General features: G+C 49.2%; 1 protein-coding gene across 1 annotated transcript in view; it reads left to right on the top strand.

Moving 5' to 3' along the window:
* FAM234B (family with sequence similarity 234 member B) overlaps window positions 1-16,978 on the top strand; it is a 35,726-nt gene extending 18,748 nt beyond the window's left edge. The window contains exons 5-13 of the mRNA XM_019937445.3: window positions 525-655; window positions 5,328-5,475; window positions 5,819-5,960; window positions 6,970-7,113; window positions 7,286-7,367; window positions 9,790-9,945; window positions 12,080-12,197; window positions 13,687-13,907; window positions 14,488-16,978. Of these exons, the coding sequence (XP_019793004.1) occupies window positions 525-655; window positions 5,328-5,475; window positions 5,819-5,960; window positions 6,970-7,113; window positions 7,286-7,367; window positions 9,790-9,945; window positions 12,080-12,197; window positions 13,687-13,907; window positions 14,488-14,493 (1,148 nt within the window). The 3' untranslated portion in view covers window positions 14,494-16,978. The remainder of the gene's footprint in view (window positions 1-524; window positions 656-5,327; window positions 5,476-5,818; window positions 5,961-6,969; window positions 7,114-7,285; window positions 7,368-9,789; window positions 9,946-12,079; window positions 12,198-13,686; window positions 13,908-14,487) is intronic.
* The last annotated feature ends 236 nt before the right edge of the window (window positions 16,979-17,214 follow it).

Raw genomic sequence — 17,214 nt, 5'->3', positions numbered from 1 at the left:
AGTTAAATAGCCTCCTTCCTGGTTGTAAAGGTTGGGGTTTGGGAGTGGGGTTCCTCTGAGTGAAAAGAATTTCCGTGTGAGTTAACGCCAGCACTGAATTCATCTTGAAACCCTTTTATGATTTCTCTACTTATATGAACACGTGGTAGAAGGAGCGAGTTGGGCTTCTGTTTGACTGCCCCTGGATGGTTCCTTAGGAGTTGGAATCATCTCTAACAGGTCAATTCCTCCATCCCAGACAAGTGGGCTCTTCTTTCTTAAAGAGTCTTCAGCATGTCCACGTTACCTAAAAAATCCAGGTGTGAAGTTATTACATGGGCTTGTTAGCCAGATACTTGAGGATTTCAGTTCATACTCCCTGCTCCATTTCTCCCCAGTAAGATAAAAATGAAAGGAAAAAGTGTGTATGAGTTGCTGTCTGTCGTTCAGCCTGTTGAGTCTCTTTTCTGGCCTGGGAGCATTGCATCTGCCTTGGGCAGAGGCAGAAATCCCTAACTGTGATGAGTGTACTTATCTTTCCCCAGGGAAAGCCATTTGGACTTTAGACCCACACTACTTACCCAACGGTACTCTGGCTGCCCCAGGCGTGGTACTGCCAGACCTGGATGAAGATGGCATCAGAGATCTCGCAGTTCTGGTCATTGGGGAATTGCAGGTATGCTCCGTGTTAGGTGGTCCTTGTTTCTTACAGGGAAAGTGTCAACTTTGGTCATTTCCTAGTATCGTTATTAGAAACGCTGCTTGAAACCTTCTCATTACAAGGGCTCAGGTTTAAATAAATTCTCTTTGTGAGATTAAGTGAGTAAATTACCATTATGAACCCATTTTCCAGGTTCCGTTGGCCGGTGTGGCAGAGCTTGGGAGCCAGATAGGTCTATGTTTGACTTCCTGCTCTACTGCCCTGTGGCCTTGGGCAAACCACAGAGCCCATCCCAGCCCTGGTTATTTCGTATGTGAAGCGGGGATGTTATCCTACTTGCAGGATGGTTATGAAAATTAGGACTAACATATATGAAATGCCCAGAGTGGTGCCTGTTTCCACCCAGCGCACACATTGTTGGTTTCACTATCTATATTTAACTTTTATTGCAACTATAAAACAATGAGACAGACGGATAGAAAGCTCATAAGATATAGAGAGAAAAAAATTGTGAGTCAAACAAGTAGCGACAACAGCACCCAAAGAAAGAGTTGTTTAACCTGTACCTGCAGATTGTGGTTCTGGTACAGCGGTCCCTAAATTATGCTTCTCAGTTATGCTTTGCTGGGACTCCAGTGACCTGGAACGAGTTATTCTCTGCACAGATAAAATAATAGTAGTTTTTTTTTTTTTTTCCCCGTAAATCACAGGAAAGAATATATTAATGGACAGAATTATCTCAATTTTAAGTTTTTATTCCTGAAGCTTTTCTCAGAGCTTCTGTCAAACTTTCTCTTAGACTTTTTCTCAGACTGTCTAGCGTGAGTCTGCCAGGAAAGGCTCGTGGACGACAATCAACCTGGAATATTTGTGGGAAAATGTGGCTCCCGATCGTTGTGCCTCATTTGATGGCTTATTTTAATTTTACTAGACCTGGTTGTGATTTTTGTAATGTATATGCGGAGTGGAGTTACAGAATCTGCAAGTAAAATTCTTTAGAATGGAATTAAACCTATCAGGACTGTACGGTTTTCTGTCAAGAGCACCATAAACTAACTCAGAGAGCTCCACCAGTCACAAGTTTCAGGAGCCCTGCTCTGGTGCCTCAGACGAGACTTTACGTTTGCGAGGTGAGAGAAAAGAAGATAGACGGTGAGGGACAATTCCGAAGGCTAGTCGCTTTTAGGGGTCCTTTCTATTTGTTTTTCTTCAACTGGTCTCAAAGTAGACTGAACCAAAATGTCAGGAATTCTTCACATAATCTTTTTTCATTCCAGTGACTGTGAATAAAGAGACCTGGGAGTAGGGAACATTTTAATGATTACATCCATCAGGGAGTGATTCTCAGAAGGTCCCAAAGTGGAAAGTATGGGGAGTTTCTTTTTTTTTAATTTAATTTTTATTTTATATTGGAGTATAGTTTGTTTCCAATGTTGTGTTAGTTTCAGGTGTACAGCAGAGTGATTCAGTTATACATATATATTATATCCATTCTTTTTCAGATTCTTTTCCCATATAGGTTATTTTTTTTTAATCTTTATTGGAGTATAATTGCTTTACAATGGTGTGTTAGTTTCTGCTTTATAACAAAATGAATCAGCTGTACATATACATATATCCCCACATCTCCTCCCTCTTGCGTCTCCCTCCCACCCTCCCTATCCCACCCCTCTAGGTGGTCACAAAGCACCGAGCTGATCTCCCTGTGCTATGCGGCTGCTTCCCATTAGCTGTCTGTTTTACATCTGGTAGTGTATATATGTCCATGCCACTTTCTCACTTCATCCCAGCTTACCCTTCCCCCTCCCCGTGTCCTCAAGTCCATTCTCTACATCTGTGTCTTTATTCCTGTCCTGCCCCTATGTTCTTCAGAACCTTTTTTTCTTAAATTCCATATATATGTGTTAGCATACGGTATTTGTTTTTCTCTTTCTGAATTACTTCACTCTGTATGACAGACTCTAGGTCCATCCACCTCACTACAAATAGGGCAGTTTCTTTTTAAAGGAATTATGGTTGTTAGCAGAAGCATAGCAAGACAGTGAACAGGTTTGTGTGTCCCGAACAAGTTTAAAAATCTTGGCCTTGACATCACATCTGTCTTCTAGCCAGCGGTGGTGGATGGGATGACAGTTCAGGTCTGACTGAGGGACCCTCCCTAGCAAGGGGGCTCTGTTACAGGAATGGCTTCTCACCTGCTTCTACTCTGTGCCTTTTTTGGTGGTAGAGGGAGGGGATATGGCGGTGGAGGGAGGGGTATGGACTAGTCTCCATTCTGCCTGGAAAGTGATAGGCAAGACTAGAAAAATCTTGGAGAAGTGGTGGGTTCAGAGTAGTAGCTTCATCTTCATACTGACTTTTCTGACCTCTATACCAGCAAAAAAGAACCTGAGGAACGTGTTTGAGCTGCAGATGTGGAAGGAGGAATGAGACGTATTAGGTCTATGATATAGAGAGGCGGCATTCTTAGATCTGGGGCTGGAGTGAGGCGGGCTTGGGACACCTGGACATGGTTGGGGTTAGAGAACAGATCTGGGCTAGCATGTCAGTGGGAAGGGACCTTAGAGGCCATGAAGTTAACCCTCTCACACTGTGCTACAGTCGCTGATACACTGTTCCACATACATTGGCACCCATTCCCTCTGAGTCCTCAGGCTGATGGCAATAGTGCTAATTTGTGAGACAGTCCATTTTGTTCCTGGCCCACTCTAGAAAATTCTTACTGGTGAGAAATCTGCTTTCTCATAGCTTCCATTCATGGTGCCGGCTTCAGCTCCATAGAATACTCTGAATCCAATCCTCTTTCTACATGAACGCCCTTTTGCTGGAAGCCTGGTCCCTCTACAGCCTGCCATTCTCAAGGCTAAACAGTCCCGATTTCTCACACTGTGCCTCACGCAAAATGATCCAGACCCCTCTCTTTCTTGATTTCTTTCTTTTTTCACTACACCTTGTCCGTATCTCTTTTATAATATGGTACCCATAAACGAAAACAGTATTCTATTTGTAATAGAACCAGTTATATCAACATAAGGAAATTGTTGCTTCTTTTGATATAGACTCTGTTTATCTATAAATGCAGCCAAAGGCTGTGATAGCCTTTCTAAGAATCAGTTTTTGTTTATAACCCGTTAAAATACCCACGTCTTTTTTCCCTACTTCTTTCATTTTTTTCCTTCCAGTGTTATTGAGCTATAGTTGGCATACAGCACCGTATAAGTTTAAGGTGTACAGCACAATGATCTGACTTACGTACATCATGAAATGGTGACCACAGGAAGTTTAGTGAACATCCATCATCTCGTGCTGATACAAAATTAAAGAAATAGAAAAAAATTTTTCCTTGTGATGAGAACTCTTAGGATTGACTCTCTTAACTTTTCTACATAACGTACAGCAGTGTTAATTATGTTTCTCATGTTGTGCATTATATCCCTAGTACTTACTTATCTTATAAGTGGAAGTTTCTACCTTTTGACAGCCTTCATCCAATCCTCCCTCCTACCATCCTTCCCTCTAGTAACCACAAATCTGATCTCTTTTTCTATGAGTTTATTTGTTTTTGAAGTATAACTGACCTACAGCCCTGTGTTAGTTCCTGGTGAACAACGTACTGATTTGATATTTCTGTACATTTCAAAATGATCACCACAATAAGTCTTGTTACCATAACATACCCACGTCTTAATTAATGGCCCAATCTTTTCTTCCAGATTTTGATCCATCTTCCAGTCTAAGACTTTTTGGAATTTTGAGTCTGTCAAACAGCCTATTACCTATCGCTCTCAGCTTTGTGATCAGCTTGAATTCTGTTCATTCAGGTCTTTGATAAGAATGATTAACAGGAATGAGATAATAGCTGGGTGCTGTGACATTCCACTGAACCCTCCCTCTGGGTTGGCATTGGCCCTTTCTCGGGGTACACTGAGAACCACATTTCTTTATCTTGTCCATAAGAATTCATGATGATAAACTCTGTCAAAAGCTTTACTGAAGTCAAGATACCGATGTAGTCTTTATACTTCCCAACCAGTGACTCTATTCCCAAAAGAAAATCCTCTAGCGCAGGGGTTGGCAAACTGTGGCCTGCAGTTTGTTTTCATAAAGTTTTATTGGGACGCAGTCACCCTGCTCATTCGTGTATTATCTATGGCTGCTGTCACGCTAGAGTGGCAGAGTGGAGTAGCTGCTACGGAGACCGTCTGGCTGGCAAAACGTCACATATTTACTGTCTGACACGTCACAGAAAAGGTTTGCGGATCTCTGCTTGGTAGTGAGGTTGATGGTGGCCAGGCCAGATGTGTATGTCATGATGGGAGCACACTGCCTGCGCTGATTCTCCTGGGACCAAATGTTACTGGGGATTTCTGGGTATGGGGGCAGAGACCCGGGGTCGGCTGTACTCTGTTTAGCTCTAGGCTAGAGTTCTTTGCCTCAGGAGACCGAGACAACAACTGTGCTTTGGAGAACTTCCCCGAGCTACCGTCTAACAAGGGAACGGGGCACTTGCCCCACTTTCTAACTTCCAGGGAAATAGAACGAAGTGGGCTTGGCTTTGGGTTTTCCAACTTTGGGAGGTGTTTCTGACCTCTTCGCTAATGAGCAAGCAGTGCCTATCTAGAGAAACGAGTTGATTCGGAAACGATTAGGCGTCTATGGATTCAACCCCCGTCTTTCACTTCGTCAGCCAGATCTGTGCTTCCTGCTGGTGTCTGGCCGGACAGGGAGTCCCGTGGGCCGACCCGTGAAGTACAACATCGTCGGAGTGGGGAACCTGATCGGCCCTCAGGTTTACATCACCACCAATGGGGCTGCCTACATCCTGTTTGGCTTTGGTAAGAAGCAAGGCTCATTTTTGCTACTGTCCCCATGGGTGTATGGTGAGGCCCTCCTGATGTGACGTAGAGAAAGCCTGGAGTCAGCAAGCCTGGAGTCACTGACACCAGCCCTCCGTCACCTCCTCTGCCCGGGCCCCCTGCCGCGCGGCATTCACTCTTCTCCAATGAGAAGCTCTGCCCAGCGTCCACTTAAGCACTTCCCCACTCGTTCCCTGCTGGGCCGGGCGGGCTGTGTTGGACCCATCCCCCTGCCCAGGCTCTGGGTCTCTCACTCCCATCCTCACCCTGGGAAAATGCCGTAAAGTTCACCTTCTCCGTGTTGGTTCTTCTGTGCCGCTAGGAAATATCCAGGCTGTCGCCCTGCGGGACATTTTTGTTCAGGCCCAGAATCGAGACAGCTTACCACCTTCCCTGCAGATAGACGAGCCCGACTGGGAGAGGCGGAGATCCATCAACCTGTCTGAGCTCGTTGACATTTACAGGTGGGCAGCCGTCTGGCCCCGTCACAGGGAAACCGAGTCATCGTCTGGTTGGGCTGGTGAACACGTGGGCAGACGTTTGCGGGGGAAACAGTGCTGGCCTTCATGTACCACCTTCTGACCTGGTTAAGGGGAGTTCCAAGGGCTCTTCTCTTGGTGACATGAAGCGTTGGCGTCTACGTGTGGGTGACCATGGCGCGTGATCACTTCGCACCTGGGCGGCGAAGAAGGATATTTGTTTGGCGTGGCAGTCAGAGCAGGGCAGGGTGAGACTGGGGAACCGCAGGCAGGGAGATAGATTTATGTAACACAACTGCTTGTAAAACTGTGCTGAAGGATCGGCCTTACTCTTCGCCCGTATTTTTCTCTTAGTTGAAGAATCACTTTGGCAGAAGCAAGGGCAGCATCCATGAAATCTTATTTTTTTTTCTTGTTTATTTCTTAACTAAAAGCTTGTTGCTGGTTATCTACCGTGGATCTTACTCATTTCACCCCAGGCCTGGGTAATAATTGTCTTCGTTCTTTTCCTCCCAGAAGCTTCAAATCATTTTCTAGCATTTTCTCAGGCAGTATCCCATTGTGTCTGTGCATTTGACAGATGTTACATAGAGTGGTCCCGGTTGTACAGAGGGAGAAGTAATTGGATGCAGCGTACAGCGTGAGCAGCTGTCCGAGCTTAATGACAGTTTCAAGCATCCTGTCCCGACCTCCGGCTCCTTCCCTGCCACTGTGCTCAGCTCTGTTATCTTTCCCAGAGCATCCAGTGTGAGATGCGCTTCTCCTGTCAGTTCCTTCTGAACTTGCCTGAATTTTCTAGGGCTCCTTGGTTTCTAAAGAAACCAAGAAAAGGAGACTCAACTGGAATGGCAGAGCGCCCTGCCTGATGAGACCCTGGTGGAAGACAAACGCAAGGGTCTATACAAACATGTACGCCCAGAGGAAAAGCCCAAGTAAGCAGGGCAGGCATCTCATCCAAGCCTGAGACTAACCGTCGGGGTCTTGTTTAACTCAGTGACGGGGTGGAGCTCCTCCAGACGGTGAAGGTGCCGGGTTCCAACAGCAGCGACCTCCTGATCACGACCAACCGAGGCCTTGTCCTGCTGCAGGGGCAAAACCTCACACCTTCCTGGACCCTGAGCCTCCAAGGCCTGCGCAGGTTGGCAGTGTGCTCCTCGCGTCTGCTTCTTGTTCCGCTTGCCCACCTTTCAAAATCACCCAGAATGACTGCTCGCTATCTGGGGCTCGTGCAAGGGGAGGGGGCGGGAAGGAGTGAGGTTCTCCTCTTTTTCTCCTTCACTTCCGATCACTCACGTTGTTCTCACTTGCAGCCAGCCTACTCCTGGGTATTTCACGGACGATGAGACGTTAGACTTCCTTCTGCAGATACCGAATGGAGTTGGGCTGAAAAAGGTAAAACCTGGGGACTCGAGATCAGTCAAAACATATATCCAGTATAAACCTGGTGTCCAGCCCTGCGCTAGGCATCGTGAGAAATAAAAAGAGCCTAAAGGATGGTCTCTTCCTTCAAAGAGCTCCGAGTCTAGCAGAATGGGTAAAATGAAAGGTCACAGTGCAGTGCTCAACGCTACAGCATCAGAAGCTTTGCTAGCTGCCCTCCTTCCTACGCAGTTCATTCTGGGTTCTCAGTGTACAGGAGCCTTCTGAAGTCTCTTGATGGGGAAAGGCAGGTATAAATAAATGTACCACTTCAGTACACGTACTCCTAGATTTCACAGAAGCTGGGCTAGCCGGGGTGGCTAGGATGTTACGGAGGACTTCATAAAGGCGGGAAGGGTGAGCAGAGCCTTGCAGCTGAACTGCGTTTCTGGAGGAGGGTGGGCAGGCAGGCAGGGGCAGGGGCTCCAGCTCCCTGAGATAGACGGTAGGGTGTGTTCCAAGGACACACGTAGGTCATTCTGATTTTATGTCAGGTTGTACATTGTAAGGATTTAATGACTGGATAGACAGTTTTCATTCCTTTAACGTTACAGGCAGAATTCGAGTTTTTAAAATTTCTTTTTTTTATAATCGACTGAGCGTTTTGGTTTATCCTCAGCATGAAATATGTATTTATATACGATTATACCCTGTTCCCTGAGAGTGACTTCAACAAACACTTAATCATTGCCTCTCACGTATGCCAGGTTCTGTGCCAGGTGCGCAGATGATGGCTGTGGAGACACAGCATCAATGAGAACAAGCCACTGCCTCGTGTGGTTCAGTCACCGGGGTGCCTGTACCTCGGACGTCGTGGTGAGTGCTGGAACGGAAGTTCGCACGATGCCACAGGGACGTGGGGAGCAGATGGAGGGAAGGGTGTCGAGAGGTGCTTCCCGTCATTTGGGCGTTAGATGTGCAGAGTCACGAGAGCAGAGAAGAGGTTTGCTGGATGGATATAGGAGGCTGGGCAGAGGGGCCTTCCTATCAGAGTGGTCAGGACGCGCTCAGCTGCTGGAGGGCCTGAAAGCCAGGCTGCGGAATTCAGATGAGGCGTAGAGCCTAGGGTTATTTAGACATGAGTAGGGGACAGATCCGAGGACACAAGGACCACTTCGGGGAGCGTCTTCAGGCAGTGCCAGACAGGAAGGAAGCAGTGTCTGAGTGTGTTTCAAAGATGATTCAGGTAGAGACTGAAATGTCCGTTGGCTTTCCCAGCAGGAGGAAGGAGGAAGGGTACATATGGGTTGGTTTAGAGCTGAGTTGCTGAGGGTTTAGGCTTGGGTTTTAGTCCCTGACTCCACTACTAATTGGTGACCGTGGGCAGATGACACAGTCTCACCCAGCTGTAGTTTCTGCATCTGTGAAACGGGAGTAATAAGACCACTTGCCTTCATAGGGTTGTCGTGACGGTTAAGTGGAATAATATGTGTCACTGGCTAAAGCGTTTTAGTGCAGTGTCTCTAGACTTCTTTTCTCCCCGAGACTAATGAAGGGAATCTTGGACTGCTAGCCTGCTTCCCCTCTGCTTGCTCTCGGCGAAGCAGAGTCTGATCCTGGGCAGAGAATGGCAGGCCCAGGACGCTGGGGGCACAGGGAAGGGACTGTCGAAGGAGGTGCAGGGCAGAGACACTGAGAAGAGAGGCCGTGGAGATGCTGGGGCTGGAGGTGATGGGGGAGTTTCCTGGGGATTTTGGCAAAGGAGAGGCTGTTTTGTTCTAGAACTGTGCGGTGTGAGGTATTTGGGGTGACAGGAGATACAAGTGTTGCCGGGGATTATAAATCTAATCCCCTTCATTATCCCTTGAGAGGTGCAACTAAGGAGTGAATTTTTCTCTTAATTTTATGTTTTTGTGCCTGTTCAGACTATGCTCTTTTACATTTGAGACTCCCTTTGGGCTGAGCTGCACCTGCCAGGATGCACACGACAGAGTCAAACTTGTAAAGCTTTTAGCCCAGGGGACGGGACAGAGCTGTCGCCGCATCATGTTCCCCGTAATCGTCGCAGCTGCATTGCTGGAGGGAAGGGATGAGGGTCGGGTTTCAGCCCCTCCACGGTGGGATGTCTGCTCCGTCCAGGACTGTCCCGAACGCAGAATAATCAGCGTCACTTCCTGTCCCCGAGCCTCCATCCCCTCATCTGAGGAGGCGAGGAGGCCGAGATGACTTATAATGTCCCTTCTCACCTGGGAAGGCTGCAGTCCTTTAGACTCTGTCTAGGGTCCTGGGCCTAGCTGCTATTTAGCGCTCTCTGAACACCCCGTTGTTTGCATCTGGTAAGCTCCGCCTGTTAACGTATGTGGTGTCTGCAGTCCATGGGTTTTTGTTCGGGTGCGCGTGAGTTTTCCGCTGTCTCTCTGAGGATGGCCTGTGCTCACCGTCTTCTCTTTTGCAGGTGATGGTGGTGGATGGGGACTCTGGAATGGTCGCTTGGAGTTACAGCATTCCGTGTCACATGGAAGAAACTCCGGCCACCTCAGCAGCCGCTGTGGACCAGAAGTCTGTCTTCCTCTTCTGGGCTGAAGGGCTGTCAGCTGCATCGCCCAATCCTGTGAGTGAGCCTGGGAGGGTCCCTCTGTCACTTTGTCAGATGGCAGCAGCTCTCGGGGCTGCCTTGCCTGGTCTGCAGTGGGCAGGGAGGGTTTCATGGGGGCTGAGGCTGGGCTTGGAGGTGAATACGCTGAGATTTCAGAAATGGGCGGGGCCGCAGGGTGGCAAAGCAGGGGCGGGGGGACGCTGGACTGAAGGTGAGGGTTCACCTGGGGGATCACGGGAGAGAAGCTCCGATACACGGAAGGCAGGTTTGAGAATGTCGTAAATGCTGTCCTGCAGCACTTTAACGGGGTTGAGGAGGCACGGGGCCACCTCTGCAAGGTGCCTGGGGATTTTGAGTAAGACTCACCCTGATTTAGTCCAGTTAAACACAGCTGACCAGCACCTACTGTGTGCCAGGGACCTCGGGGTAGACTAGGAACAGTGCTGCCCTCTGCAGGAGAAGACGGGTGGTCCCTGGCGATCGGGTAGCCTGACAGAGGGAGAGTCCTGCGTTCATTAGCCCTGTGCTCTAGGACTTCACTTTTTTGAGTCTCGTGCTCTTTATCCGTTAATGAAGATGCTAATATGGTCCCTGGCTTTCGGACCAGATTTCCATAAATGGTTGTCCTAACTCTGCAGTTCCCTGACATGTGAATGTGGGCAATCTACCTACCATTTAACTTCCCGGTTTCCTCCTTTAATAAAATGAGGGGCTCGGATCAGATGACTCTCAAATGTAAGTGTCTATAAATGACCACAAAACAAAGGCATATTACCAATGCTGTGATAGAGGTGCACATAGGAAGTTTAGATGGAAGCACAAAGGGAGGGGGTAGTCATTTTGTTGGGGGCGATTAGGGAGCTTTTCTTGAACAAGGTGGCATCAAGTTGGGGACCTCCAGACAAGAAGTGTTTTAATGTGTGGAAATGGGCTCACGAGGAAGACGTCTAAGGGGGAAATAAGATTGGCCAAGGTCAGGTAAAGTCAAGTGAAGCATGTGTTTGTTTCACAGGTGTTCTTAGAGCGTGGGGTGCATAGGCATATAATCGTAGGAGGCCAAGGAAGGCAGATTGGGGTTGAAAGGCCTAAGACCTTGGTTTTCACGCTAAGGAGTTTGGGCAGCATGCCATAGGCAGTGAGGAGGGAGTTGGGCTATTTTCTTGTCATGTTAGCTGAGCCGGTGCTGGGATACTGAGGTGTGTGGGAAAGCCCTCTCCTGCTCTGTGACGGTGGTGGGAGCGCACCGCGAGCTTCCCGCACACGTGTCCCCTCCCCTGCTGACAGTGTGGAAGCAGGGCTGACACTCACTTCAGTTGTGTCGAGTGGTGGCTTCTCTTCTTACGGAGCACGGGCTCTAGGCACGCGGGCTTCAGTAGCTGTGGCTCGTGGGCTCAGTAGTTGTGACTCACAGGCTCTAGAGCGCAGGCTCAGTAGTTGTGGCACATGGGCTTAGTTGCTCCGCGGCATGTGGGATCTTCCCGGACCAGGGCTCGAACCCATGTCCCCTGCACGGGCAGGTGGACTCTCAACCACTGTGCCACCAGGGAAGTCCCTGATGTGCATTTTTTTCTGCTGTCGGGGGTCAGGAGATTGACACTCAGGCCTTGGAATTTTTATATTACGATTAGTGAGTTCTATTTGGTCCATTCCTGTTTATTTCAGGAACAGGTAAGATTTTTGTGATTTTTTTTTTAGCCTGACTCTTGCGATTGGCTTCAATATCCAGTGAAAGCAAATGTCTTTGGCTCAATATATATTTTTTTAATATGCAGATTTTGCCTCCACGAAGCCCCCCTGCCTGCTGTCAGGGAAGAACCTCTTCCTAATACTCCGTTGGCACCAGACTGCGAGGGCCCCCTTCAGTTTCTGTCCTGGGGCATGCCCGTTTCCTTTCTTCCTTTCTTTTTCTTATAAGCGAGAAAGCATCTTCTAGCTCTAGTGGTTTGAAGAAATTAGTGTTTGTTTAATCAGTGTTTTCAGCTCTTGGAAGTGACACGTCTCTCGTATGTGGGAGTTTCTCTCAAACACACCCTCGTAGTTGGGATCGCAGGGGATGAGTAATCACCACCGTCTCCACCACCCTTTCATCTGAGTGACATCGTACGAGGTGTGTGGACTGACCTTTGCTCTCACTGGTGCTTGTTGTCAGGATGTTGTCCTGGGAACCGAGCCACCCAGCCTTCACCACCTGTACCTCCTGCATCCAGCCTTCCCCTCCATCCTTCTGGATCTGGCCAATGCCACTGGCACCGTGACGGCTTCAGAGGGTAAGTCCCGGGGACGGTGGGGTCTGTGTACACAGAGGAGGGGAGCGGATGTGCTGGCCGTGGTGAGGGTGATACCATCGTCCCACCAAGGGGAGGGTGTGTGCCTGCAGATGACAGCAGGACGAGTGCGCCGCGCTGCTCCCGTGCATTTCCCCTGGTGGCCCTGGTTCCCCGGGGCCGTCGCCCGAGTGCGCCCTCCCAGCGCCCGGCTCACGGGGTGAGGGCCCACAGCCTCCAAACCTGCTGGAAGCTGCGGGGCAGTGTTATCCCATCCCCAAGGGTCCATGGAGCTGATGTTTCAGCAGATGTTTACTGGGCATCAGCCATACATGCCCGGTGCTGGGAATACAAATCAGACTAGTTTCTCGACCTCGTAGAAGCTTAGGACCTGGAATTCACTGCAAAGGGTAAAGCAGAGGCAGGACGTTTCCTCAGGGCATGCGTTTAGGCTCAGTAGCTTTGGACTAAAGTGCACATGCATCGCCTAGAAACTGGCGCCAGGAGAAAAAGGGAAAAAGAAAAATCCCCCGTAATCTGAGCACTCATAACCGCCGTTCACATTTGGAAGTGTTCTACTTCACATGTGCATCTAAATAATATCACAGAGCAAGACTGGGATCGCATGTTAGAGACCTGTAATGCAAAGCCCTGGAAGGTCGGCCACCGCAGCTGGTCTGGGATCGTCCTATGGTCCCTTCCTTGGAGGGTCCCGTCCCACACTGGCCTCTGGGAGTCTGCAGTCCTGCGGGGGCCGGCCAGGCCGGCCATGGTTCCTTTCTTTACTTCTTTTCCGTATTCCCTTGCCATTCGGAGACTTGCTGTCTCCTTACAAACTCCTTTGCCTTGAAGGTGAGGTTGCTGCTGTGACCCTGGGCCCACTGGGCTGCACTGGGAAGAACAGCTCATCTGGAACTTGCAAGTACCCCTGCCCACTGGCTTTGTGCGCAGCAGGGCGGCGGTGGGGAGGTGTGAGTTTGCAAAATCCTGTGACCGGATCTAAATGGCCTCCTTTTCGATAGTAGCATAAATTGTTATTCAGCGACCGTTACGTAATGGTAGTTAAGAATCAAGACCATTTTTATTACAATACCTGGTTTATAGACGAGGCAGAATGAACACTGGCTATGTACGTAGCTTATGCCACCAGCTACTGACAGTCTAGGAATTCTCAGAATTTCTAGTCTGTTGTACTCACTTTTCTACCAAATTGTCGCCACAGTTGGCCATTCCTCTCCCTTCCTGATCTGGGGCTTTCTTAGAAGTGGCTTCGGAGAAGCACAGGTACAGAGGCTGAGAATTTGCTGCTTTGCACCCCTGGGCACCTATCGTCTAGTCAGTGCCTTGCGTTGATTAGGTGCTCAGTAAACTTCTTCTGTGAATTAGCGAAGGAGGAAATGAGTGAATGAATCCAGTTGCCGAACCAAACCACTCTCCTGTTAGCTGAAGTCTTCTGTCCTTGTTAACTGCTCTTGTTTTTGTCTTTCCTCAGTTGGGATCAACGACCTCTGGAAAGATGCCTTTTATGTTACCAGGACCACAGGGCCAAGCTCTGAAGGGCATCCCGCACCCCTGGTGGTCAGCAAGCTTAGTCTGCGGTGGGCACTGATGGAGGGCCAAGTGATCCAGCTGAAGGAGACGGCCCCCAAAATTGGCCGCGGGGAGCTGCGAAGATTCCTCTCGAGGATAAAGTTCGTTGACTCTCCCTACCAGGTGAAGAGCTTGTGAAAGAAATGTCTGGTTACTACTGAGGGTTGAAGACACATCATACCAACCCCGAGTCTGCTCTTTGGAAGATTTGGGGAGTGGGAGCCTTCTTGAGTAGCAGGTATCAGGAAACAGTTATTTTCAACCCGTGTTATTTTGTAAGCGTACTTCACGACCATGAACTACTGCTCAGCTGTTTTGAGCTGGAAACGGTACCGTCTCTCTTAGGAGACATTTGGAGGTGCGGGCTCCTGGCTTTTACTGTTACCCCTGGCCTTTTCCGGGTAAGGGCTTGTTGTGCCAGCATCGTGCAGGGCTTGTGACAGTTACACACCACGAAGAATTATCTTGCTGAAAATGCAGCACTCCCTCCCACCCCTCTGAAAATCCTACGGTCTAGTTCAGTGTTTAAGAACGTATCATGGAAAAAGGTAAAGTCTCTGGGCCTTTCTGGAGGGACGCTTACAAACCACTGGGGCTAGACAAAAGGACAGGAAAATAGAGGGAAATTCTGACATTTAGGGTCCCTCCATGTCTCTCCCATGAAAAAAATTAAAGTCATTGATACTTGCACTCTTCTCCCTAGATCTAGGCTGCTGGACTCTTCAGTTTCAGAAGAAGTGAACTGAATGGTACTGTCTCTCTCCAGCTGGAGAGGACGACTTCTGTCACCCACTCCGCCACGTCTGCGTGAATGTTGCCAAACACTCTGGAAGGCACTTGGAGGTCTTGGATAACAGCACGATCCGTTTGGCTGGGGTGCTGCCCTTCCAACCCCCTAATTAACCCCTTCTAGGTGTTCTGTGTGGATAGTTTGGAAATGTGAATCTTGTGTTATTTTTTGTGTGTCTAATTTATGAACCCTTGCTGGGAAATTCCAGTGAAGTCCTTCCCTGGAACATTTTGTTGTGCGTTACGCCCTGAGTGTGTATCTGTTGGTGTGGTGATGAAACCTTCTCTAGATAAGTATGTCCTAAGCTCCAGGGACCCAGGTTCTCATCCGTCCGAAACACATCTGGTTGGTTTGGGCCTCTTGAGACTCCTAGATAGCCTACCTCTGACTTGGAGGGCCCCTCAGCATTTCTCCCCTTCGTCTCCCCCTACCTGTACCTCGGCTGCAGTAGCGAGAAAGACTGACCCGGGGATGTGGCGCGAGCCACCCAGAATCCTCATCTCTTCCTTGTTTTGTGGCTCCTGTCTCCTCTCTCCTCACATGTTCCTTTGCTCTGTATTCAGTGACCATAACAATAACCCTGTTCCTGTCAGAAGGGGAACAGGAGAAGTTTAAACGCCCCACCTCTGACAAGGTCCATAGCTTATGGACGTGGTTCGGGTAGTTCCTCCAGTCACGAGCGTTTTACCGTGTCACTTCGGACGTGCTCAGGTGTGCACTGTCCACAGCTTAGAGGAAAACTCAAGTCAGGAATGCCTGAGGCTGGCAGCCTCATCCCCTTTATCTCCACCCTGCTTTCTCAGCATCTTCTCCTAGTGGGCATCCTCCTTTCTGCCTCTCATTTTGCTTTTTATTCAGGGATATTTTTGCTTTGCTTGCATGAGAGCGAAGCTGTTTCTGGACTTTGGCTCCTTGAGTCCAGCATGCAACCATTCTGCCCTGTACCCTCCCTTCCTTGTAGAGCCTTTGAAGCAGAGTATTTTGAGAATATGTCTGTGTAAATACTATAACTTTTTATAAATGGAGAAGTTCTTTAGAATTATCTCCAGAGCTTATTTCTTCCTTCTTCTGTATGAATATGTTACTTTATCAGGTTCTCCCCTAAACTTCTAGGTCGTTGTTTATATAGCAGAGAATCCCACATTAGCTGGGGGAGAACCGCTGTTCTTCTCGAACAATTTTGATAGGTCATCCCTGAGTGCACTCGGGTTCTCTCTTTACTTGAGCCCTTGTCTTTTTAGCTTGTGGTACTAAAGAGATTCCAGAAAATCGGGATGCCAGACTTAAAGGGGTATGTCTGAATTGCCCACCAGTAGGCATTGTGACATAACCGAAGGTTGGTAGCCGGAGCTGTAAGCAGGCATGTTGCCTGGCCTGTGGACTGGCCTCGCCGGGTTTCTGCCCCCTTCCCGCCTGAAGTCCCTGAAAGCAAATTTGGTTTCAACACTTTGGAAGGCACGTGTGGGTCCAGCTTCTTGTGAACTTGGGAGAACAATTAGGACACACCCAAGAGTCTGGGATTGATTCCAGATTCACTTCTAGGGTTTGAATCTGCCTGGGTAGAAGGGCGTAGGATCTAGTTCAGTCTAATAGAGAATTCTAAGGACTGATTCACAGTCACCCGAATACCTGAAGCCTGAGTGGCGGCCTGGGCTGGGCCACCTCGTTCTCTGCCACGTGGAGGCTTTCAGGGCTGCCAGCCACTTCAGGCAGGAGTCAAACGCAAAGCTGTTTACGGAGCATCTGGTTTGGGGGGACTGTTTGGGGCAGGAGACTATATTTATGCTGGGAGAGTCCCAGAAACACCTAAGCAGCAGCTAGGGAAGACAGCGGCCCTAAATTCTTTGTGGTGTGTTTGCAGACTAACTTCGCATAGATTGTTTGGTCTCTGATCAGTTTGAATCTCCCTTGCTAAACACAGGACACAAGCTCTAGGTTTCTTCTTCCTCCTGCAGCCAGTACAGGGGGAGTAAATGGTGGCTGAAGATCGAGGAAGCTTCACCTGATCGGTGTGGGTGCTGTTCTCGTCCAATGTGTCCCTAAACTTCCTTCTCCTCACAGGCAACCCCCCAGCTGGACGTCAAAGATAGGAAGTGCTCTTGTCTTTCGGGGTTGCCAGCAGAGCCAATCAAGCGCTACTTAGAAAGAGTATTGACTTCCGTGAATGCCGGGGTGTTCCTTCTCCCAGTCTCTCCTCTTTCCTTCCCGTGCAAGCCCTCTACCCTAGACGACATCCTCCCACCCCCAGAGGGACTCTGCTCCCCCTTCTAGTGTGGTTCCCCCCACGTCGACTGTGAATGGCCGCCCTTACTGCCTGTGCTAGAGAAGAGCCAGCTGGTACGTTGTCAGGAGGCGCTGTTTAAAATGTGAATCGTTACAGAACAAATAAACACTGTGTATAGGAGCATACGTGTGTGCTGTTCTCCTTCTTCTCAGCCATCAAGGATGGCGGGTTTTCCCTGACGGAAAAGAGAAAGGGCGAGTGGATGGACGCAAGGTGGGGCTCAGAGGGGAGTGTAGGCTGCAGCCTGGTTGCTGGGGGGCTGCCATCCTGTCCACGTGGCCTCAGTGGGCCGTTCTGGGGGTGGCCTGTCCCCGCAGGCTGCAGGAGCCTTCTCATGTGTCCTAGTCTCCTGATGG

The sequence above is a fragment of the Tursiops truncatus genome, chromosome 11 (genome assembly GCF_011762595.2).
Source record: "Tursiops truncatus isolate mTurTru1 chromosome 11, mTurTru1.mat.Y, whole genome shotgun sequence".
Taxonomy (NCBI): domain Eukaryota; kingdom Metazoa; phylum Chordata; class Mammalia; order Artiodactyla; family Delphinidae; genus Tursiops; species Tursiops truncatus.
The sequence above is the reverse complement of the archived record's forward strand: the minus strand, read 5'-3'. Positions and strand labels throughout refer to the sequence as shown.